This window comes from Ooceraea biroi, chromosome 4 (genome assembly GCF_003672135.1).
Source record: "Ooceraea biroi isolate clonal line C1 chromosome 4, Obir_v5.4, whole genome shotgun sequence".
NCBI classification, from domain to species: domain Eukaryota; kingdom Metazoa; phylum Arthropoda; class Insecta; order Hymenoptera; family Formicidae; genus Ooceraea; species Ooceraea biroi.
The window spans coordinates 9,179,830-9,205,266 of record NC_039509.1 but is presented as its reverse complement, the minus strand read 5'-3'; the positions used below and the strand labels follow the sequence as shown (position 1 = coordinate 9,205,266).

At 36.1% G+C, this 25,437-nt stretch overlaps 3 protein-coding genes across 4 annotated transcripts in view; 1 reads left to right on the top strand and 2 right to left on the bottom strand.

Annotated features, from left to right (window-relative positions):
* Positions 1 to 1,807: 1,807 nt before the first annotated feature.
* On the bottom strand, positions 1,808 to 18,924 carry LOC105275103. Of its 2 annotated transcripts, none has more exons than XM_011331754.3 (2): positions 17,744 to 18,924; positions 1,808 to 4,439 (listed from the first exon to the last, which is right to left on the bottom strand). In XM_011331754.3, the coding sequence occupies exons 1-2, from the start codon at positions 17,779 to 17,781 to the stop codon at positions 3,785 to 3,787; spliced, it is 693 nt and encodes a 230-aa protein (XP_011330056.1). In that variant the 5' UTR covers positions 17,782 to 18,924; the 3' UTR covers positions 1,808 to 3,784. The 2 variants fall into 2 exon arrangements, with proteins under 2 accessions (XP_011330056.1, XP_011330057.1); XM_011331755.3 differs by lacking the exon at positions 17,744 to 18,924 and adding an exon at positions 8,007 to 8,173.
* Positions 18,925 to 21,696: 2,772 nt separating this feature from the next.
* Positions 21,697 to 22,767, top strand: LOC105275097 (transmembrane protein 70 homolog, mitochondrial). Its single transcript, XM_011331746.3, has 3 exons — positions 21,697 to 21,948; positions 22,055 to 22,411; positions 22,516 to 22,767. Exons 1-3 carry the CDS (start codon positions 21,823 to 21,825, stop codon positions 22,747 to 22,749), a joined length of 717 nt encoding a protein of 238 aa, XP_011330048.1. The 5' UTR covers positions 21,697 to 21,822; the 3' UTR covers positions 22,750 to 22,767.
* The window catches only part of LOC105275101, a 71,487-nt gene continuing 68,810 nt past the window's right edge, over positions 22,761 to 25,437 (bottom strand). The window contains exon 4 of the mRNA XM_026969043.1: positions 22,761 to 22,926. Within this exon, the coding sequence (XP_026824844.1) occupies positions 22,894 to 22,926 (33 nt within the window). The 3' untranslated portion in view covers positions 22,761 to 22,893. The remainder of the gene's footprint in view (positions 22,927 to 25,437) is intronic.

Here is a 25,437-nt window from a genome sequence, read left to right as displayed (position 1 = left end):
GTAAGTGTTTGTTTCATAAGTGTGTAATTAGAAAGTGTTTGAAATCTAATATAAATCTGTTTGACTTTCTAATAATCAAACACAAATTGTGTTTTATTTTGTTCCCGTTTAAAAATCGAACGTATATATCTGTTTAATTTGACTCATGTTTGATTTTAGCAAAACAATTTTAATATATATATAGCAATGTTTGATACAAAAGTGTTTGAAACTCAAACGCTTTTCCACTTGCGTTTGATAAGTCAAACATTATTTCTGCTTAAATGTGTATAATTCAAACACTTACGATGAAGCCATTTTTAGAGTGTATAGGATATTCTAGGAATATTGTGGGAAATATTATAAGAAATAAAATATTATAAGAATATTCATTGAAATATCATTAGAATATTCTGAGTACTTACCAAATAACAGACCAATAACATTTAGAACATTCGTGGAACTGTTTATGAATATTCTTTTCGAATATTCTCAGAATATATGGAAATCATGTTGTTAGAATATTCTCCGAATATTTTGTGCTGTATGAGTATTTACTTCAAAAAAGTCCAAAAGAAGAGAAGAAGAAAAGAGTACTGGATCGGTTTTCCGGATTATTTATAAGGTGATAACGCAAATGTTTCTTGCGAGAACGTCACGCCTGGCCTGGCCATCTATCGGTCGCTTGGTGAACCAGAGGCTGCCTGGGATATATGTTTTTAAACGTCGTAGAGATATTTCAGAGACGTCTTAAAAATATTTATGCTTTTCGATCAGGTATGAATAAAGATAGTCATGTGCAAATGTTGCACAGATATCTTTTTCAAAGAAAACTGTGATAAGAGTTATGAGATATCCTACAGATATTCTGTGAATATCTGAAAATAAAATATCTCAGATATGACTTAAAATTGTAGGCATATACATATGCGATTATGTCAGCTGATATATTTTGCTGTGTGGGATATCACGTATATCGAGGATTGTAACTATTTCTTTAATCTCACGGTCAATACCCTTTCCATTCGGAGAAGTATGTTTCATCAAAGTTAAACGCTTTTCTAGCAACAAGACACACAAACACACCCTATTGCAATATAAATTTAATACAAACTTATTAATTAATAAGTTTGTACTACCTAATCCTGGTGTGAATGTGTGTAATGCAAATTGCAAAATGAAAAGATACAAAATGAGAATTATACAAATATTATACAATCCATTCCTCAAATATTGTACATTAACAACAGGCATTATAAGTAATTACAATTAACATTCGGTTTAGGCCGCGCCTAAGTTTTTTGAATAAAATATTTGTATTAAATTTGCTTGCTTTATATTATATATTATTATCTCCTTTATTTCTTCTGAGTTTTATCTAGAAGTTCATTTTTGCATATTTTCTACTTGGTGCAATTTTTTTATTTCAGTATTTAAAAAAAAACATTTTTATGAAACCAAGATATGATTAAAACAGTTTTGTGAAGTTCGTTTTTGCGCATACATTCGGCGCCTTTTTTTACCTTTTTAAAAAAGGTAATTTTGTAATGATATCATTATACGACGTGCAGTAACTAAATCTATAAGCTATTCAAGCAAAATTCTATACTCTTCCCTTTATCACTTATGTGTTTCAACACGCATCAATCGTTAGAAATAGATGGGGGAAAAGTTCCATATTAAAATAAAAAAAGGAATAGAATGCCATCCTTTTGCACAGGTTTTTCGGAATCATTAAAGTGAACAAGTATCATTTAGCATAGCAATAGTAATAGCAAACAACAATTTGAAATACTCGCGTTTTTTTACCAATAATTACTACCAACTATCGATTTTTCCATCAATTTATTTACATAAGAATATCCAACATTGCCAATTGTTCAGTTACAATGATGATTCCGCGCAAAGAATGCATCAACTGCGATATCATCAACAGCGTTCATTAACTAATGGTTACTCTCTCTATACATGCGTTGATTACCATTTACGTAATTAATCACAATTTACGCAACTTTACATAAGTTCAGGAATTCTCAAATACTTCGGAATACCGAAGTAAAAGTTTTCGCATCCGGAATGTACCAAATGAGAGTGACGTCAATTATTGTTGTTGTCAAGCAGGATATCATATTATATTCGATTAACTGCTTTTATTTTCTTTATTTTTCATGATGATACACGTGATATTATTTGAGAATCCCTGCTTTAGGTATCTCGTGAGAATTACCAATCATGTAACTCGCGCACGGGAATGAATATAAAATTATTAACTTTACCGAGATAAATCATCTGTGTACGAGAGAACTGTAATCACAAAAGGCATAAAAAGGAAATACGAATATTTTAGAGGGCTCATCAAGGAAAATATTTTGTTCACTCGACAAAAAGAAAGCGCGTACAGATTTGATTGATCATATTTAGCCAAAATCGTTCGTACTGTACGTATATAATTTTTTGGAATGCGGCGAAATGTATTTCTAACAGGTATGGCACTATACGTATTATAATCACATGTATACTCTACACACTTTTATGCGCACATTGCATATATAAATGAAGAACAAAAACAAATATTATTTTAAATGTAGAAGAAACAAATGTCCAATAATACATATGTAGGACTAAAAAACACGTACCCTCTGAACAGTGTACCATTTATTACGAATTATATATATATATGTTGCCATCTTCTTTGTCACTTTAATAAATAATTTTGCACGTAACTTACAATATTCCTTCGCACATGATTTTTTTATCTTTTTTCTGTAATTTCTAGTCTCTCGTTTAAAAGATTTTTCGCCGTTCTTCTCGACGATTCGCCGCGAATGATCGGCATGCATTTGCAATTCGCATAACTTATGAATTAATATCGAGTTTGACAGTTTTTATTAACTTTACAAGCCATAGAAATAAATAATGGTAGCATTACGTATATATATTTACATGTCAATGTCAATCGCCGCTGCGACATCGAATATATGAATACATTCGATATACTAATAATACGCTCACAGAAGAAAAAGAGGAAGTTCGACAAAGTTTTCCGATGCGACATAATTTTCGTTTATCTATCAGCGCTCGTATGAATCAGCGGATACATAATTTGTACAACCTCACTTAACCGCGACTTGTTCCTTCGATGTAACTGTATTTACAATAATTTAAAGGTCTTCCACCATAATCCGAATACAGATCACTAGCCATGAGTGATGACTTACATAAATCACAAATCACATCCTATCGTGTAACAATGAATAACAATATATACAATACACGAGCTACTTCTCGGTGCGTTCTAATTCTGATATATTTTTCTCCATAATTTACACTTTTCTCTTTTTTCCTTTAAGGAAGGAGGGTTGAGAGATGTTTACGGATATCACGGATTTCGACTTTATTTGAGAATCGATAGGTTTTTGTTCACGAGCGCAACTTTACATAACCGACAATGACTTATCGCCTCCCGAATATACAATATGTATTATACCGAAACTACGTAACTTCATCTGTCCATAAACTCGGCATATGGACCCACATAACTTCCTCCTCGGAGAATGACACTCGGCGGCCCACACTCATCCGGGGGAAACTTGGGGCGATGTTCGTAATCTGTGTTCCATCACTCCGCGAGCTTCTACCCTGTGTGCCTGGCGAGGGTCCGCTGGGTTCTATAAAGCCAGCATAACAAAGTCCACGAAATTGACTACGAGGAAAACGCGCGGACGTCCGCACGCGATTTGACCAATTGATACGATCAATGCAAGGTGCAAGCGGCGATGACTATGGCGATGGCAGCGGTGGCAAATCAGACTTGCCCGCCCACGTCGGCCTGGTACCGCAACGTCAAATACTCGGCGGCCTCCGTCATGCGGGCGATGCTGCGGTGAAGACCCCGCAAATGACGTCTAAAGTTCTCGGCAGCGATGCTCGCAAGATTGGCGGGGCATTCCTCACCCTCGAGGCCGCTATCGATCTCGATACCGACTTCGGAGTCCGAATCCGACGTAGAGACGATCGAGGATGCGCTTTGCACGCTCTGCATTGATGTAGTGCTCGGGCAACGCACGTGACCCAGCCTGCCGCCGGCCACAGGATGATGATGGGTCAGCTCAGTAGACCCGGGACTACCGACCGGGTGACTCCTATTCAGCGCCTGCTCGTCCATCTGGATGCCACGCGTCGGTTCTTGCGACCACAGCAGTTCGGTCTTCATCTGATTGATGATGTTGTAGAGCCGGTATAGGTCAGTGTTGGCCAAAGTGTCCTTCACTGTGCTGCCGCGTTTGCCCTTCGTGCAGATCGCATCGCCCGCGTCACCTACGGACAAGTCCAGTAGGCGACTTGGCACCAAGATCGTGTCCTCCATCTCGCTTACAGTGCGCACGAACTTCTCCATGCTGTTCAGGATGCTGGCATTGCTGAACTCTGGCTCGTCATGCCGGGCAATCCTGCGCAGGCTTCTGCAAAGAGAGTTGCACGTTACTTTTTTTCGTTCTCTTGTTTCAAACAGATCGGACATTAGAAAAATTCCATTTTAGAAAATTAAAAATAAGTGCATTTGATACATCGTCGGTAGCGATGTTGGTCTTCAAGATCGACACGTATGAAAAGTTGTGTATTGATATATTAATAAATAAAAAGCTAAACGGCTGGAACCTATTCTTCAATTTCATTAATTATTCTTCTATTTCGTTAATAAAAATCCTTACATAGTTTCGTTGAAGATCGTTTTTGAAAAGAGAACTCAGTCAATTCGCTGCTTATGTGACAAAAGATATGCATCAATACTTGCATTTAAATAACTAAAATTTATGTTAACTATATTTGGACTGAGCATCTCCGTTACGTCGCGGAAATGCGTTGAATATTGCGTCGTAAGAACTGCGACGTTTCGATTATCTTGGACTGACATTGGCATATCGCTGGAAAACATATAAAATATCTGACAAGTAGGTGAATAAAGCGACCTTTGCTCGACGGCTTGATGATACTCGAAAAACATTACATATGGACAATTACTCCGAGTAATTCCCATTTTGACGTTACACCGTGGATGGAAATCTGGAGATTTCTCAAATGGCTAATTTGTATGCGTGCGATTATATGTGTCTGACAGGTGACGTAATGAGCGAGTATGATGTAATGTCGCACGAGAGTGACACTTTAAGACGAGCATCCGGTAATCAGTCCTGATTCTCGATTTTTACACGGTACAACTTTCGTGAATCGCCGATATATCCACGATTTGATATGATGATATCGACCTTTGTGTGTCTGCATATCTGTACAAAATTTCTCCTAAATCTGTCGGGCTAACTTGAACCAAGACACGCACTACCTATATCGCTCGTTATGTCGTCGTCATTGATCGGCCGGAACCGTTGATAATTGCTACATTTTGAGATAGTTACTTGAAAAGAACCGAAATTGTTGGTCGAAACGTTGTGACGGTGTTGTTTGTATTAGCCAATTCGATCGAGAATAAAGAGGATTGAATTGCTATATATTTCCCAAGAGGTGTAGAAACATTTGAAAACTGACATTTGAACGTGACAAGATAACAAATAGTTGTTTGTTATGTATCTAACGTAATTATCTGATATCGTGCTCGCGATTTCTCGTATTTGCGTTCGCATTGACATTGCGGATCTTTTTATAATTAACGCCAATCTTGATATATTATACAATAATATCCGAGACAAAATAACGAGGAAATTATATTGCGTATATTGTTCAAAAACAATCATACGTATAATCACCGATTGCATAATATTTATGCAGATTATCCTATTTATCGAGCACGGTCGTACTGCGACGAGAAATTTTCTATCGCATCGATATTTCTATTCCGGCATGGACGTACTTCAGCAAAGTTTATTCAATCATGCAAATAAATTCTTAAAAAGCAAATGTCTTACAGATAAAAGATGCGTGGAGTTTACATAATAAATGTGGCATCTATTATCTATGACGGAAGCAAAGACGGATCATACATATATACAGTATTGATAGTTGTTTAAATGAATTAGCTAGTTTAAATGAACGTAGTTAACGTTCCGAGAAGCAAAGAAACATTTACCTAGTTTTTTATTCAAATAGCAAACCATATGTTTAATCATACGTTGAAACGATATTCTTTCATTCATTGAATCAAATTATCAGCCATAAAGATATATCAGATAAGTATCGATATTTTATTTCGTGATTTCGTTCGAATATTATTGTCCTCCATACTATTTATTATTCGTGAGAGCTATATTTGGAAAAATTGCTTGCAAGAGATTCTGCAATAAGCTTGCAAAGATACAAATAATACAAATTATTATATTTCGAAAAAAATTGAAACGCAATTATCAGCAGAGAGTGAAAATATGATTGGAAAAATCGTTTGTAGATTTCGTTACTTGAATGATTTTTATTAACGAAACGATACTAGTGTGATGTGGGGAACCTATCGTACCAGCATGGACGACGAATTATGCATCAACTAACGGTCACTGAAACTTCGCGATAAAATGTCCGTCTTATGAATATTCGATTATACGCTTGGACTCTGTTGGTCGAATTCATGAAATTACTTTATATGTTAATCCGCGTCCCCACGTACGTAAGCACGCGCACGAAGTGGAAATTTACAACAAATTCACTGACAAGGCAAATTAGAAAAATGGAGAATCATGGAAAATTATAAGAACGGCATATCTACAATGTTAATTCGCCTTTATTTTTTGAACGGGAGATAAGGAAAACACTGCGCAATTTTATTTCTTTTTGTTTGCAAGGGTTAATTTGCGTGCACGATTCACGTTTACGTCGACGAGGTTTGCGCTCGAATCGAGAAGTATATTATTAAGTATATTATATATTATTTACGAGAATGCAACGCGCGATATGACGCGATATGGCGGGATTCGCGGTGACGACTCGTATATATCGCGCGCCTAACACTTTAAGGCCTTCGAGAGAAATAGGGTTCAATGAGGAAGATATTGTCATTCTAGTGTTCGATCGATTCTCGACTCATTAAGGACACGTGCCACAACGAAATTAAGTGAGGTGTCTCAGGTAACGGTGGTTAAAAATAGTTACTGTAATGTAGCGTTCCACTTACAACTATAGGCCTAGTCTGTCCTACTTGCGGTTCTGATCCAGCAGAGAAATCCAGTCCCCAAAATCGAGAGTTTCTCGTGGTTCGCTCGGTGCTTGTCAAGGGGAAATCGGTGTGCGTTCATCGATCTTAATGTTCTTTTTTTAAAAAGGAGATGTGGAGACAATTGTCTCCTCTATGGCGAAACTGATTATCGCATTGCGAGATTATTGAAAGTGGAGTCATAAAAGCCAATCAATTTAATAAAGATTTCGCAATCCGATTACTGCGTTTGGATACAAAGAAACAAAAAACAGGAAAAAGGAAAAAGAAATACAACCTTTAGTTGAAATTTTGATGGGGGGAATAACGTTGCCGAGAGCAACGCCGGAGAAAAGTCCGTGCTACTTTTCCGCAGATATTCTACTCGAGGTACCGTTCCGCATACCTTTTTTTTCTTGTGCCGCCGTCTCGTTTAGGGAAATGAGGAATCTGCTCCGAAGTAAGTCACGACCCGCCCGAGGCATCAGAGATCAGAGGCTAAATTCCTCAGCTAAAATCATCGATGATGACGATGTTCGCGATTCGATCGCGATCTCGAACGATCGTCTCACAACAAGACACTTTCTTAATGTTCGGTCCAGGGTCCCAATAAATAATCTCAATAAATGACGAATGCGAAAGAAATATTTTATGCCAACAATCATAACTACGTACATCAGCCTACTGCACTTCGCGTATCGGGTCTCTCATACCTCCTTATACTTACAAAGAAATTGTTACGAGACGAAACTGAATGATTTCACAGAGAGTACGTTGCGTAACAAGAACATGTTCGGGGATTAAAGAGGAAAAGAAACACGGTAGGCAATGTTGAAGCAATAATCACGTAGCACAGTAACGATCCTCACATTCGATTTGGATCCTGTATCGTACGTACCGCTTAGAATCCAACATTCTGCCTCTGAAGCAACGCTCCCTTGATACGAATTGAAGGATCGAGAGTTGTCGCGCGAGTCCGTCTGTGATCGCGTTAATCACCCACTTCACCCGGAGGACAGAGGTCTGTCTCGCTGATCGATGTCGACAGAGGGACAGAACCCCACGTACGTCTGTTAAGAAGGTATCTACGGAGACCCACACGGCGGTGGTCACTAATGAATATTCACGCGTGCAGTTTACATCTGCTACGCAAGACCCAGCGTGTTGACCCCGCGAGCGTTCGTATTATGTGATAATGTCGCGTGAGATCGGCAGCTTTATCATTGTTATCCGCTATACCTGCCCCTTGGAACTTGGATGATCGCGCGAATCAGTATTGATTCTTCAGTCACGTTTCTATCTATATTTTTCATTCCTGTTCCGCGTTTTCTTTTTTTGTCGCCAATTTTTTCGATATCAGTTGGCACACATGCCCACAGTCCTAACTGTACACATGCACAGGTCATCTCTGGATACTTGTTGCAAGGTTCTCTGTTGGAAAACGGGAAGAAACTTCTGCTGCTTCTTTTCTCTTCTATCTGCTTCTTAAAAAAACTACTCGATGATGACGATAATCGATATTACGATAATACGGTAACTCGGTAAGAGATTGGACGATTCAATTGGATGCCCGATAGTGACCTGTGGGATACCAATATCGCGGCGAGTGCCAGTCTAATATTACCCTACACATAAATCGCCAAGTCGTGGAGGAACAATGATATGAGACGAGTGTAAAAAAGAAAGCAGGTCAAAGCTAAAGGATCTCACTTTTTGCTAATTTAAAACACTGTATCATACACGCGCGCGCGCGCACGCACACACAAAAACGTATATTATACGTGACATTGTGCATGACGCCATTTCTCTACGCGCGTCAATCAGTATTTGCAATTTAACGACAACTCGCTAACGACGCGGAATTATTCCGTGGACTCTGAATTCTCAACATTTACATTCAATGAGATGTAAACATTTTTGCCGAGACTATCTGTCCGGTGCTTGCGTTCGTTGAATGTCATCAATGATAATTAAATCCGTGGAAATCGTGAATGTATAGTCGTGCAATCGGTGCAACGTTCGTTCAGTTTCCTGGACGAAAGAAAAAAGAAAAAAAAAGGAAAAACTTTAGTGTACTCGCAAAGTTTATTTGATCATATGATCACGTTTCTTTGAGTTGTTACTTAGAACGTTGTTAAAACAGACGTCATCTCACAGGAAAGAACACATTACATTAGATTAGATTGATTATACACACCTACTATGCATGTTGCAAATATGGATTTGGAAAAGCCCCAAAAACTAGACGTACTCTCTTAATCCTTGAATCAATAAAAATTTCGCTGAAATCTTCGGTAAAGATAAAAGGGTGCGTCTTCTATTAGCCAGGACTGATTGAAATCCGTACCGTCTATATAATATCTTGTAAGTCATAGCCCACTTTTCACATCGCTACCAGCTTCAATAAACTTTCTAAGACTTACGAGACACACGTAACGCTTTACCCCATCATTTCGCTGCTCTCTCTCGCAATGGTGTACCATCGGAGGAAATGCACGCGCTTTTATATCGCTATCCAAGAGTATCGAGGAGAAAAAGCTATCGACGTGGTTCGAGATAGCGTGCAGTTCCGCTGTATCTCGCTGACATTCCTAATGAAACTCTTTCATTTTTGCACGTTATATCGATTTACGATATTCGTGTTTTTTTCAATGTGTTTTCAGCTTATTCTTAATTTGCTTACGTAAGAAATTGACGTGAAAAGAAACTCAGAACTTTGACATGCATAGGAATTTACATTTAACGTTTTTCACTGCTCGACATGTTTTTCTCGTTCTTATCAACGTTTTGCTCTAATTTTATTAATATTAAATAAGTACTGTTACAAACGACGTTACGCATGCGCATAATTACAGTGTTTTTTGTATATTGTACGAGATCGTGGGGCAATACTTGAATCTTTGCAGGTTTAATATCAGGTGCGAGCCTGAAAAAGAAAAAAAAGAGAAGAAAGAGAACTACGAACCATTTATTGTTTATTGAAATCGCACGTAGTAACAATCGAATAGAGGATCGTACGCAATTATCATGTTGCTGGACATCTGTTATCTGGTCATGTCATATCGATAACACGTATCGCGTAATATTGCGTGCAGAAATGTGTCAATACTACGAAATTTTATAAATGCACGATGCAATATGTAAAACATATGTATTTAAATAAAATAAATATAAATTGACTATATTGTGCCATTTTCATTACGTTTGCTAGGAGTTTAACAACGTCTGAGTCTCATAGTGATATTTCATCTAACAGAAAAGTTCAGCTTATTCGAAAATACAGAAAGATATTGTCAAGTTTTTTAACATGAATTTATATATAAAAAGAAAAAAAGAAGAGAACTGGGAAGAGTAAACATTAAAACTGGCGTTCGGATAATTTGGCTATTTTATATCGTTTATTCTTCATTTCGATTAATGTTAACGATTAATAAAATACGCCAAATTCTCGTGTGCATTCTCATACAGATAATCTCTTCTACGAAAATTTTTAAATTAAAATACGTACTTGGATCCAAGCTTTATCCGAAACTTCATTTCTCTAACTAATTCAAGATCACAGAATTTTTCTGGACTGTAACGAATATCTGCTTAGTTTCCGCAACTTTGTTGCGATCGTCTCATCTATCGGTATGCACTGAAAAATTTTGCTCGAACAACAAAAACACGTAAAGATCATCGACCGCTTTCGCTGGCCGCTAATGAGATTTTCTTCGACATGCATATCCACGTCCGAGGTGCATTAAACCCGATTTGATCGCACTCGCCCGAAGGTTCTGGTGAATCTCGAAGTCAAGACAGTCGAGCTCGCGTAGATTGATCGACGGACACAACACTTGGATTTCTCACTGATGCTCGACGTTATGCCAGGACATTCCACGTTACGTCATACGCACGCGATTTAGTCTACCGAAAATTTATCGCAACGCGATTATTTCATGATCAATTTTCCAAGTAGCAACTATCTTATCTAAAAGAAGTCGATCTTGCTCATGATATTATAAAGAATAATACGATGATGGTGCACGCGTTCACACATTTAATTACACATACACGAGGCACAACTAATAATCCGTATTGGACTATTTTTCCAATCGAGTGTTCATCAGATACTGTCATTTTATTATCAATAAATATTTTTGATATAAAGATGTTATATTCTTAACTTCGCCAGTAAATTATTATTAACGTAATTAATAAAGTAGAGTTGGCTAAGACACCCGCACGGTATGAGGGAGGTCCCAGGTTCGGACCCTGGCTGAGGTGATATTTTTCACAGTGAATATTATTTATTTAAATTACTCCTTATTAGGTAGGATTGCTTTCTACCATAGGAAAAATGGCTGCGTTGTAAGACTGACAAATCCCGTTGGCGCGCAGTTACTTGTGTTAGATGTGTACATCTTACACTTGAAAATTTAATCTAAAACAACATCTAGATGAATGCCAGTTATGATCGAATAAATAAAGTCATCAATTAATTACATTAATAAATATTTTGTTGTTTTATCGTGCTTTTATTTTGTTTTCCTCGTTATTCTGTTTGCCTCTGCGCCGATCTGATGTACATATTACACGCACGCTAAATGAGTTTGATTTTGTTTTGGATACTAAATTACCTTCTCAGAAAAGATTTCTGATAATAAGATAAAAATATTCTCCATAAATTTTATCGTATCACAACCTCCTGCGGTATAAAAATAAAACAATAATAAGATACAATAAATAATTCATGTTCTCTTCTATCGAATTAAATAAGATTGACTTACTATCTTAAGATAAGAGTAACATGTATACATTTATAAGTTTATACATATATTCTTACATTTAGAATAAAACGTCATTCGATATTAAAGCGCATGACGCTAGCATTACAATATGTGACGCAAAACCGGCATAACGTCTTCTTCTTTATTTTATTCTAAATTTAAGACTTTTCCATTTAAGATTAAAATACTCCTTCTCTTAAGAATGAATATGATTGTCGCTATACCCTATCCTATTTTATGATAGACTGAAGAGTAATAGAATTGCATCCAGAAATCTTTTCTGTAGGTATAGATATCAGTTTATACATCGTATGCACTATATATATATATAACGTGTTGAAATAAATAACGTTCGATTATCAACCACTTATACAAAGCACATTAACATGCTTGCGATGTATGTTGTCCAATATTTATTTTGGAATGAGACGTTGTACTTTGGACGCATCTTGTGCAATACGATGCCGATAAAGAAAAAGAAATTCGCATAAATGAATCGTATCAGAATTAATGTAATTCGCATAGATTTATGGTTCGGTAATTTATGGTAAAGAATGCTCACAATTAGCGTAAGCCGTCCCTAATGTAATCGATTCTATTCTATTCTATTGATTCCTGCATCGAACTTGTCTCGAAACACGAAAATTATCGTACAGAAGACTTTTGTTCATTATCTTTTCGCACAATTCGATGATTATAAAGAAAGACAATTTGAGAATTTACGTGTTCAAATTCTATTGTAAACAGCAGGCTTTCACTCGCGCGAGTATCATTTGCCGCAATTACGAGACTTTAAAACACATTAAACGTCTTGAAACGTAATGTAATTGATTTTATATCTCGAGGAAAGAATTAAATTTTGTTGGAAATTCACTTATCTTATTCTTACAACAATCGAAGAAATGTTGGAAACTATTTTATTTTGTCTCTTCTTCCATCCCGTCTTGCGGATGGACGCACTTGAGCAAACATCTAATTTTTTTTTTAGAAAGATAATTGATTCCACAGGCAACTCTAAATTATCATCTGCTTTGTTTTCGAGACTTTGTATCTGTCGTTGGACATATGCATATAACGAATTTTGATTACCATACATAAAATCGCTTCAAGAGGAGTTTGCGTGTCATTCTCGATCAAGAATCATCTGAGAACGCAGGTCTCACGTGATCTCTCGTGACGAGCAACGATGCATTTAATGCACACGTCACCGACGGCTAGAAAAGAGAAATCGTGCATATGCGATTCACGTTAACCGATTACAGCGTGCGATCATCGTGCGACCGGATTGTGCGGCTGGCCGAATGAGTATCGAGTCTCAATGATTTTCTAAATGACTAAATATCCGCGCCATTGCTATTTCCAATTCTGCATTTTGACGTCGCGTATCGCGACGAAGAGAGAAAGGAGAAAGAGAAGGCAAAGTATCCGTGCGTTAGCAAACTGAGAAATTCGAACATCGTGATTCAATTTGATATTATATTAAAGCAATGTCAATGTCATTCTACATATTTGGCAGAGACTACTCGACGACCCTGATCAAAGTTCGCACATATCTGCCGCCGCCATCCTAATATCCATTATCGTCGATCATGTTGAATGCTATCATGAAAATTATTCAAGTGTCAAACACGTCTATTATTGCACGAATCTCTTCCTTTTTTCGTGGAGAAGAGGGGGGGAGGGGAATCATCGGATCATTCTTGGGCGAGTCTTGGCAATGATTTTGTACATTTTTGGAAGGTCATTAACTTGAATGTCAATTTGGACATGAATGCCAAAAATAGTACTGCAACGTCTGGTATCCGGACGAGTATGGTAATGACAAGTATGGTGTGACGTATCGGCTGTTTGAACCATCCGACCAGATGGATTATGCAACGTCGAAATGCGTGATTAATCGCTGAAACGTTTCTCCGCAAGGTCAACTTTTAACGCAAGAAATCATGCTTACGTAGACATCACTTTTCTGTGAACGTTTGCATGTCTCGGGAAAGCATGGTTGCGTACGTAGTGACGAAATCAAGTAAGAAACATGGTAAAACAGTTATCTTATCTAATTATTTTACAGTGACTCTCAAATGAGACGGTAAATCGCAAGCTTATATAACGCTTTCTCGATCATATTTGCTTCGTACATAGCGATACTATTTAGTTAGTACACGCAGCAGCAAATACGTTACCATGACATTTTTCTTTCGTACATTTCATAAGTCATTAAACATTATAGAAAAAAATCATTCAGGACTCTTCGACTCAGTTTTTCATGAGAAATATCACTGTGTAAATAGTGGGCGCGAATTAAATTACACCCTGTGCATATATCTTGCTATAATATATATTCATGATTTAAGAATGGGAAAATACGGCTAATCAGCGCGCACCTTGTACAATTATACGCTTTGCTGACGAATGTTAACCAAACAAATTGTCGATCATTGTACCGGGTCGAAGAGTCGTTCGGATAACCTCTTGATGCATCTTCTTCTTGACAAAGTCGTCGCTGGTACGATGATGCTCGCGGCAAGCACTCGAAAACAATTAGCGGTAATCCCAAGTGGACTTTATGTTTGAGACACGCACCATCCGCGTGATCACCAAGAATGGTTCGAGTGGATTGAAGTATCTTTCCGATCAATCGATGTTATTGGGCAGATTTATCGGTCGACCGATCGAGAACAGCGCATGTTGCTCGCGACAATCTCGCTTAATTCCCGATAAGACTAAGCACGCATCTCTCGTGTGCCGCCTTATGTTATGAGTTGCTTGATATTCGGTAAAACAAAGAAAGACTTCTGCTATCGCAGGAAATGTCGTCCTGATAATATGTTTTTGCTTTTCTAAAGAGATCGATTGCTAATTGCAAGAAAGAAAAAGCAAAATAGTCTATTATAACACACACACACGCACGCACGCATCATCATACAAACGCGCTAGCAAAATGTGAGCGACATTTACGCGCGATTCGCGTGCTTGATCGAATTTTCAATTCAGTATTTCATATAGCTGAAGTTACGATGAAGAAAATTCTAAAATATCGTCGTCAACTATCACTGTCCTGCAAAATATAATTTTCTAATGCTCATTCTTTTTTTTGGCTTTTGGATTGGGTTTACGTCGCGCGGTTACTCGATAGGCTCGTTACATACGCACAGTGCGTTATGATGTTTGGTATTGCAAGAAGACGATGCGGGTGGAGGCAAAACGGTCGCGGCAATGGTGTCACGGGTAAAGCCGCAGCTAATGCCAAACTTTCTACAGATGATGACTAAGATCGAAAGGTGGGACGTGCTTCGCGTAAAATCGCACCGTGATTCTCTCGAAATTCTCATCCCTCCGAGCACAACTTTACACGAGCGCAACTGTGCGTGTGACTGCGTAAGTGCTACATTCCTTTTGACATTTCCACTTTTTCTCATCTTCTTGATTTTCAATCGCTAGCCATAATGTATATAAAATAATCACAAATAATATAGTAAAATAGAATAATATATTATAGAAAGCACATTAAAATATAGATAGATATCTTTGTTCGACACAGAATCTCTCCCTCCCTCCCTCTCCCTCTCTCTCTCTCTCTCTCTCTCTCTCTATATATATATATATATATAAAGTCGTTAAGCAGGAAATAATCAAACTAAATATTAAAGAAAAAGAAATAAAAAAATACACACACACACAGGGTGTTTCTTATTCATCCACTAAGTACATAACGTTATTCTTTATGGAAAATGGAGTCGAAAAATCCTGAATTATTTTTTTCTGCCTATTATGCCTAATGAAAGAGATATTGGTTAAGTAAATTCCAGCTAATCAGCGCCGTCTTTTAGAAGTATACATGTTTGTGAGACGTGTACTTGATAGTGTGCACTCACGCATATCTCTTTCATTAAGCATCGCAGAGAAAAATAGTTCAGGACTTTTCGACTCAACTTTCCATAAGGAATAACACGGAATAATGTATTTACAATAGTGGACGGTAAATAAGAAACACTCGGTATATATATGTATATACCGTGTGTTTCAGAAATAGAATTTCATTAAAGAAATTGCTGGAAATCATTTCCTTCTGCATCAATGCAAGCCATCCGACTCTCATGGATTGAAGATCAAAGACGTTCAAAAATTCCTAGGGACATTTTAAGACTCTCGTTTATGATCCTCCTCCTAACTCCTGTTGCTACTTTTATACTATCATATTCGTGTGATAAAATATGAAATATTGCAGGAATTTTTGAACGTCTTCAACAATCTATGAGACCCCAATGTGAGACTTGCATTGATGCGTAAAGAAATTATTTCCAGCAATTTCTTTAATGAAACATTCTTTTTTTACCAGTTTGTTGTAAAAGTGTTTATAACTTGGAAATAAAGTATTTCCGGGCTCATACTGATATGACTTTTTCATCCTTACAATGAGTAAAATGTGCTCTTAAAGTTTGTCCACCTTTCTGTACACCTTGTATATTTTGTATATACACTTAACATATTTTATTTGATCCTTGCATAACATATATTGGTGGACCGTAAATTTTCAACTATGATTTTTTTAATTAATAAGTGACCGAAGGAATCGGAAATAGAACTTGGAAATGATATTGTAAAAGTAGGTGATCGTCATGTACTAGATGTACGAGAAACCTTTAATATTAATGAGTATAGTTATGTTATAGTATCTATATCATTTTCTGAGAGAGAGAGAGAGAGAGAGAGAAAAAGAGAGAGAGAGAGAGAGAGAGAGAGAGAGAGAGAGAGAGAGAGAGAGAGATGTAATGCTCAATATAATCTATGCTGCTATAATAAACAAAATGCTTTAATTACAAAAGGCTAATTGGATATCTTCGAGGAAATCGATAAAGACTAATTCGTCGATAAGATGACGTAATTAGATGAGTTGTTTCTGTCATAAAATGTACTTTTATCTTTTTCTTTGTTCTCTAGGCATGATATTTGTATGTAATAAGAATATATTGAAAGTTGCTTTTTACAGAATGTCAAAATTAAGTTGAAAAGATATTTAATGTTTTCGCATGGAAAAGTATGATGCCATATACGTAGATAATGCAATCATGCAACTTGGAATTATATACATATTTATTATAAATATATAAAATAACTATATAATTTGAAATGTAATTATATTTCAAGTTTTTAGATCACCTCCCCCCTCTCTCTCTCTCTGCGTACATAAATTTCGACGAAACGAGTGTTCGGCATTATTTATTAATCGGTTAACAAAATTAATACTATTTAATACTATTCTTTAATACTATTCTTCTCCTTCTTCCTTTTTTCTTCTTTGTTACACTTGATATATTTACTATAATTATGTATAATACGTAGTATATATGTTCACTACTTGAAAGTATACCATTGGACGGAGCTCCGTATTCGCACTTTAATCCATGCGTTTAATCCGAAAATGCTTGAACCGAAACTAGAATACATTAATATAACACCGAGATTTTGCATAGAAAGTTGTCTCAATATTTTCATCATTATATGGATGTAAATCTCGTGATTTGCTAACTCATGTCGCGACAGCGTGACCAACACTCGATTCTCGCATACGCGTGTCATAATCTCGTAAATGAAGTCGCGTAAATGGATGTATACGGTGGTGTATGATCGTACGTAGTGATTATATCACCACGATCATGTGCAATTTTATTTTGTTCGTCCATGTTGCTTAAAAATCGATCGTTCGTGTGCTCGCGTAAAGATACAGAAGATACGAATTTAAATAGAATTGTATCGAGCGTTCACGATATCCAGTTGCAGTTGAACGCATATAAAAGCGAAGCATATGTGCACGTATACAAACTAATAAATAAGTAATTATATATAAGTATATTATATAGATGAGTACCTGGCAGGATCGACGTTCGACATATCCCCGTAGTTCATTCTGCAATTCGACGTCGGGATGTGCACGAGCACGTAGCTGTCACTGGGAGAAAAGCGGAAACAGTCGGTCGTGTCGCGATTGTACGCCTAGAGATGGATGACAGATCGCGATCGCGATGGACGAGTTTTTCTAGGCACTTTTGACAACTCGAGTTTTCACCCCGTGCAAGAAGTGCGAGGCCTTCGAAACGGTGGAGGATCACGGCGTCGTCGGCCGTCGTCGTCGTTTGATCAACGAAGAGCTAACGAGAAGCTGCTGGATCAATGAAAAGCCACGCTCACGTACAGCGCATCGTGCACAACGGAACTGGTAGGTACTCTCGGCGCCGCGTAACCTCTCCTCTATGCTCCACCTACTGCACTTCTATCCTTTTCTTTTCTATTTTCTTTAGGCGTGTCGAGAGTGGAGGACGTCCAACGAACTTTTCTTTCTCTTATCACGCTGCTGAAACATGCGCCCAGTTAATAGACAACATGAAGCAGGTTACGGCGATGAGACGCGCTACAACAAAACGTACACCCGGCCTCACGCCTTACCGAGACGATCACGCGATAAACGGTGACAAAACGGCGCGCGCCACGCCACTCCGCTCCGCTCCGACCAGCTGGTCGTACTTTCCCCTACTTAGACATCACGTCGGACCACAATCCACGAGCGTGATTGGCTACCGCGGACCACGCGAGCTTCTCGTTTCCTCTCTGTCGGCATCGATGCGTGTCCTTCTTCTCCCTTTTCCGCATTCAGCACCGTACCCACACACGGTTATTTACGAGTAAGTTAATGTGTATGGTCCGATGCGCAACGATCCAATTTCCTCTGTGATATTTAACGATCGTGTTCTTCTCTCCATTTTTATTTACTTTATTCGTTTGCACAAACTAAACCGTACAAATCGATACTTCGCGTTTCTAGAGTGAGTTCCGGTGGATCGCGCACAGTGTTATCTTTGATAACAAAAATGCAGTGATCCCCTCTCACTGCGTAGTAGGGAGAAAAAAATAAATAAATAAAAACACCATAAAATATAATAAAATGAAATAAAGTAAAAATAAATAATTTCATTTATTCACGACCAATTCTGGCAAATTAACAATGGTAATCACAACGTTTCAACCGATATATTCGGTCATTTTCAAGTGACCATCAGTAATCACGGTCGCTTTCTAAAAAATATTACAAAAATATTATAAAAATAAATAAATACATAAGTCAAAAACAGAAAAAAATGAGGCGGAGATTTAATTTTTTGTATATCGGCAATACGTAATCGGCAGTCTTAATATGCATCCACAACATAAGTGACGTCATTTATCGTTATGCAAATAGATATATTTCTCACAATCGTATGGGTAATAAATAGGTACCCACACAGAACAAAATGTTCATTAAATATCTAATAAATATCTACATATCTATTTGATGTCCATATCTATTATGGATAACGTATCGATATTTAATAGATATACAAAATATCTATATCTCTAGAATAACTAGGGGGGATATCTCTTGGATATTTATATATTATTTATATATCCATATTCGCTAAGTAATTATTGAAGATATCTAGTAGATATTTACATATTATTCACATATCCATGTCTATTACGAAGCTATCAAAGATATCTATAAGATGTTATTTATATCCATGGTCCATGGAGATTCCCGCCTCTGATTCACCAAGCGACCGATAGATGGCCAGACCAGGCGTGACGTTCTCGCAAGAAACATTTGCGTTATCACCTTATAAATAACCATCCGGAAAACCGATCCAGTACTCTTTTCTTAATATTTCTTAATAAATCATGGTGACATTATAATCACATTTCTGTCATATAGTATTTCTGCAATCAAAATTCTGTTTATGTTATTTTGCAATTTTAGAGTCATGTTCCATTTATTGTCTTACACTAACGATATCTTGAATGGATATCCACGGAGAAATCCACTGAATATTAATATATATGCACTAGATATCTATTATATATATAAATATCCCGAGGATAGTGATGTAGATGTTCAATAGATATTGGTCTACATATCCCATGGATATTTATGCAACCTCGTATTGCGGACATTTGGATATTTAAGGCATGTCCACTGGCTGTTTCCTACATATTCATGGATATCCATATATCTACCAAAAATATCCAGTAGATATCTAATACAAATTATTTTCTGTGTGGATATGTTTCAACAATCTACTTTGTTCCTGTTAATTTCATCCCACATCTTAAAATTATCATTTTTCTTTTTATATTTCGTTAACGGTGCAACTACAAAACGAAGTGCTGTCATTTTTATATTCAGAACTTGAAAATCTTGAAAGTGGTGGGCAGAATTTAATACGTATATTCCTATCCATCACTTTCAAGATTTGTTAAGTTCTGAATACACAAAATAGTAGCATTTCGTTTATAGTTCTTCGCAGTTTTAAAAATAGTTTTTATTGTGATATGCATTTTGTCATTTAAATTTAGAGTAAGACATTTATAGATTTAAAAGTTGGCGAGATTGGCGCTGTTATAGTAGAGTTGTAAGGCGTGAACGCGGTTATACAATATTATTAGTCTTTTTGCTTGCAAGTGTATCTTTACTTTGAAGTTCTTTGTTAATTATAACAAAAATAAATCGAAGTGTAATTAAGTTATAAACTTTGAGTTTCAATATGCCACGAATCAAAGAACGTAAGTTTTGAACAACGAAGAAGCGAGAAGCAGAATAAAATGTAAAAGAGGAGAAGAATTGCGCACCTACAATTATAATAGTTTTGTTTGTAGTTTAACGCAAAAAAATTATAGCGCTTAGAAAATGCATTGAGATTGAGTTGGTTAGCAACTAACTTGAACAATAAGATAAAATAATTTTGATATAATATATGATATATGTCGATTCCGTTTGTAGTTGTTTGTACTGCTTTTACATTCGTTTGATGATATACGAAACATCAATAACGATGAGAGATGAAGTATTATAATTAACCAAATATTATACAAATATACAGGGTGTTCAAGTTTTATTGATTACACCCAAAAATTTTTATTTATGGTTCTAGAAAAATTTGAAATAATAAAATATATTTATTCTGATGAATGTAATGTAAAACTAAAATCATGTTATATTAATTCGCTTTACTCTTTATGTAACTTCCTTATCACTGTCATTATTTCGTATCTTTTTCTTTCAATTATATCTTTTTCTTCGAATAAATTTTTGTAACTTCTTTATCACTCAATATCTTGTTCTTTCAATAAATTATAATATACAGGATATCCTGTTTTATCTTCTTCTTTCAATATATTATACTATACAGGGAGTCCCATTTTATACAGAGTGTCCCATTTTAATTTACTATCACAAAAAACTTTATTTGTGATTCTAAAGAAACTTGAAATAATTGCTATTATCATTAATAGCCTAGTAGGTGTACTTCAGATAAAATATTCTTTGTATTAAGTATTAATACAAAGATTTGTGTTTGAATTTTGCTAAAAAAATCCGCACTTATTTTCCGGTTAATCCAATATTGAGCAATAGAGACAGTATTTTATTTTATTTTATTTTATTTTATTTTATTTATTACTATCCTTATTGTAAAATTTTAATAGTCTTGAATTAAATATGCAGCAGTATACTTAAAATAAAGAAAACAATTATTTGGCTTACCTTTGGATGGAAACAATTTGTTAGAAAGTTAGGAACAATAAAACAATGAATTCATAACCTCAATAACATGTGCTTATTTGTGCCTCCTTTTATTATTCGAAAACACTTTAGTGTTTATATTACCTTTTATCTCATTTTCTCTTCTTATCTCTCATTTTTTCTTATATTACTTCTCCAGCTGTAGCTGTTAGAATACTACGAAGTGCTAAATGGACGTTTAAAGTTGCAAATGCTTCGAAACATTCATAGCGCTAAGTGGACCGCAGATAAAGTTCAGTGGTTTTTATGACTGACTGTATTGAGTATTACGTGTATCAAAATGCCGTAAAAATTGCAAATTTTTATTTACAAATTTATTCTTGAAGTAATTCTTAAGGATGGCATTAATTATAAGAGCTTGTGCATTTGCCCAAAAGAAACTTTCAAGACTTACTTACTTTCAAGACTTCAATAATTGGAGTCCTGTTCTAACCTATATTACACACAACGGTTATAATCTTCAGGTTTGTTCAGTTTGTTAATCAGTTTAATTTGACTTTATGAAAAATATATTAGTCATGATAATTAGAACAATTTTGGTAACGTTAATCGATATTTATAATCTTTTAGAGATTTTCTGCAGCACATGATATAAGGTATTTATCAACAAATAATCAAGAAAGCTCTAAAAAAAGAGTTGAGATTTATTATGGAAGCTTAACAAGGCAAATTAAAGCTCTCAAGCTTTTCTCATTGTTGACATCCACTGGTGGCTTATTGGCTCAGCCGTTTCTTTATTTAAAAGCGATAGAAAGTGGTAATACAGGAGCTGTTTTAGGAATTTCTGCTTGTATTGGATTTTTGGCTGTGACTACTCCTTTTTTAATACATATAATAACGAAGAAATATGTAACGCACTTATATTATGATACGGAAGAAGACAAATATATTGCAAATACATACAGTTTATTTGCTCAGAAGAAGGAGGTATTTATATATGCTCACATACACACACACACACATTTCTGTTTTTTAAAATATATTTTTTACTTAAATATATTTTCCTGTAATAACAACAGATTATGTTTTAGATTACGTTTACACCAGAAGATGTAGTGGTACCAGATATAACTGGCATGTTCGCAAATTGTATTGTGAAGGGTACACCTTTATTTTTGGAACAAGGCTTTTTCTATGACTGCAATCATTATATCCGAATAATGGGATATGATAAACCAATAGATTTTAAATTGAATACTAATAATAATCTTAATCAAACCATTGCAGTAGATAGTAGATACAAAAATCATATGAATAAAAAATAATTACGGTGATATTGCAAACATATTGCATTTATTCCGTAAATTCCTTTTCTGCACATTTGCATACAATGAACAAAATTTTCATACATATAATACACTTTTATATTTATATAACAATGTAAATACAGGGTGTCCGATAAGTAACTTCTATCCCGAAAGAGGGTGGTAGATTGGGTCCAACTGAAAAGAAAAGTCTTATATCATTTTCTAAAATTCGCAATAATAACCGAGTTATTAACCGATTAATATTAATTAACATATAAGAGCGCGAGAAGCGAGAGGCCGGACTCAGTAGGTATTTACTTCTTAGATCTTCTAGCAACGACGGACGCGTCTGATAGCGAGAGACGGAGTAACGCGGCTGCGAGCGGTGAGCGGTGAGGGGCGAGCGGTGAACGGCGAGCGGCGAGCGATGCATGACATAATAATACTGCGCCGAAAAAAGTGTCCTTTCGGTGACAGCAAGATGATATGCTATCTTTTCCACACCACCTTGCGGTAGATAGCTTGGTGCGTTTTTTTTATAGTGGTTTCCCCGGTAGACCTAATCCACTCTCGTTATTTATCACTCTCGTTATTAATGATCATTAATGTAAAAGTTGCTCAAAATGCCTTCCTCCTGCTTGTACACAAAATTCGGCCCGATATGGCGCACAGCGCAACGCGCGACATTGTTCGAAGGACCGAATTTTTTTATGTGGAAAAGTACTAGGTGACGGGCGAAGCCCGTCTCCTCGTGCTCTTCCACCCAAGCATATACTTTCCCAGTATAAAAAATTAATAATATTAAAGTAAGAAAGTTTATATGTATTCTATAAAGGAGAATACACCTTTCTTTTTTATTACGCTTCTAAAATCACTTCGAAAAGCTTCATTATATTCCTTTATTTTATTCCGATACGAGACCGCCTCAATTTTGTGCGTACAAATTGCCAAAGTTTTGTAAAAAGCATTTTAACTGTACTTTTTGTGCAAATGGCAACATTGTTTCACTAGCAACTCCAGCATCACCTTAAAAAACTTATTTCCCAAACTCTAAAAGTAGTTTCTTAAACTTTCCCAAACGATTCCCAAATTATTGAAATGGAAAACAATGAGAAATATCAAAGATTATAAACGTTTTTCCATTATATAGCCTATAGTCCAACAGTCCCTAGATTCTGACTGCACGTCTGGTTGATGACTTTAAACTTGATTTTGAGGGAAAATCATTATTTCCCAAACTCTGAAAACATTATAAGCGTATTTCCCAAATGGTTTGGCGTTGAAAGAAACGAAAAAGAACGAAAAGATATTTGGAATGATGTCTGCTAACTATACGCTCAACTAATTTTCATTAATTATTAAAAAACTATTATTTCCCAAACTTTAAAAGTGGTTTCCTAAACTTTGCCATACAATTCCCAAACGATTGCAATAAAAAAATAAGATTTATCATATTTGTCTGCTAACTATACGGAGGTCCATATTCGAATGAAAATTATTTATTTATATTTAAAAAAGTAAATGTTTAATGAAAAGTTAATGAATTATAAATAATGTACAAACGATGTACAAACGATTAAGCACGATAAACACATAAATATGCAATAATTATAGCACAGCGGGGGGCTAACTATCATTCGTCTAGATACTAAAACTTTGTTATTTTTTTTTCAATTAACCAGAAATGTACAAATAATAAAAATTGTGGTACATTCATGTACAAACGATGTACAAACCGAATATACTAAGGGTGCCTTCCATTTCACGCATGGAACGCATAAAGTGCATAGAAAACCGTTCCGTTTTAGCTAATGCGCGCATTGGTGGCACATAAGATTCCCTAGATTCCTCCCACCTCTACCGCATCAAGCGCGCATCAGCTACTACAGCTCAGACTTGAAACAGTTAATACGCGCATGCGCAGATTGTCAATTTCGTATGGTGTATACATAATACACGTGCCTTTGATCAAGGACCTTTGATTTACATAGAAAATAAGAAAATGTTTGTTTTCGCACATCACAATTTCGTACCATAGCGGCATTTTATATTTAACACTTTATTAAAAAATGTTTATATATGTTCAAAGGTTTAACTAGTTTAGTTTTTAAAAAGTGCGTGCAAGATATATTTTGGTAAATATATACAATAACGGACCCAGCCTCAATGACCTTGACCTTGACATATATTGTAGAGGTCACCTCCCTGAGTGACCTTCAAGAGGTTTTAGCCGTCGCTCGTTGTTTATTAAAAAGTTATTAACAAAAGAAGTTTAATAATTTTGCACGAATTTTCAGCTGTCCACGCGAAGCAAGGACTTGAGTTTGACATATATTACAAAGGTCACCTTCCTGAATAACCCGCACTAGGTTTCACCCTTCGCTCGTTGTTTGTTAAAAAGTTATTAACAAAAATGTTTAATGAATAAAGCATAATTTTACGATACCATATACGTTTACGAAAGAGTATATTTGATGGAATTGTAGCTTTAAATCAGAAATAGGTTTGGGTTAAGTTATATTTTCCGAAACTGGAGCCCCGGACACATATGCTCGTTTTCAGCCCGCTTCGCGGGAGGGCGGGGGGCTTTGCCCCTCCCCCCGCCGGGATCCGTGGCGTGTATCAGGTGACCAAAATCTGCACGGTGAAATCTGTTACACTGGCCCCGGCGGGGGGGAGGGGCTTTGCCCCTCCACCCGCCCTCCC

Coding starts and splice junctions, on each gene's coding strand:
- LOC105275103 (XM_011331754.3), bottom strand. CDS start 17,781: ATGAACTACGGGGATATGTCGAACGTCGATCCTGCCAG. Junction 4,440..17,743: donor TCGAACGTCGATCCTGCCAG/GTACTCATCTAT, acceptor CTCTCTTTGCAG/AAGCCTGCGCAGGATTGCCC.
- LOC105275097 (XM_011331746.3), top strand. CDS start 21,823: ATGGCATTAATTATAAGAGCTTGTGCATTTGCCCAAAAGAAACTTTCA. Junction 21,949..22,054: donor ACAACGGTTATAATCTTCAG/GTTTGTTCAGTT, acceptor ATAATCTTTTAG/AGATTTTCTGCAGCACATGA. Junction 22,412..22,515: donor TATTTGCTCAGAAGAAGGAG/GTATTTATATAT, acceptor ATTATGTTTTAG/ATTACGTTTACACCAGAAGA.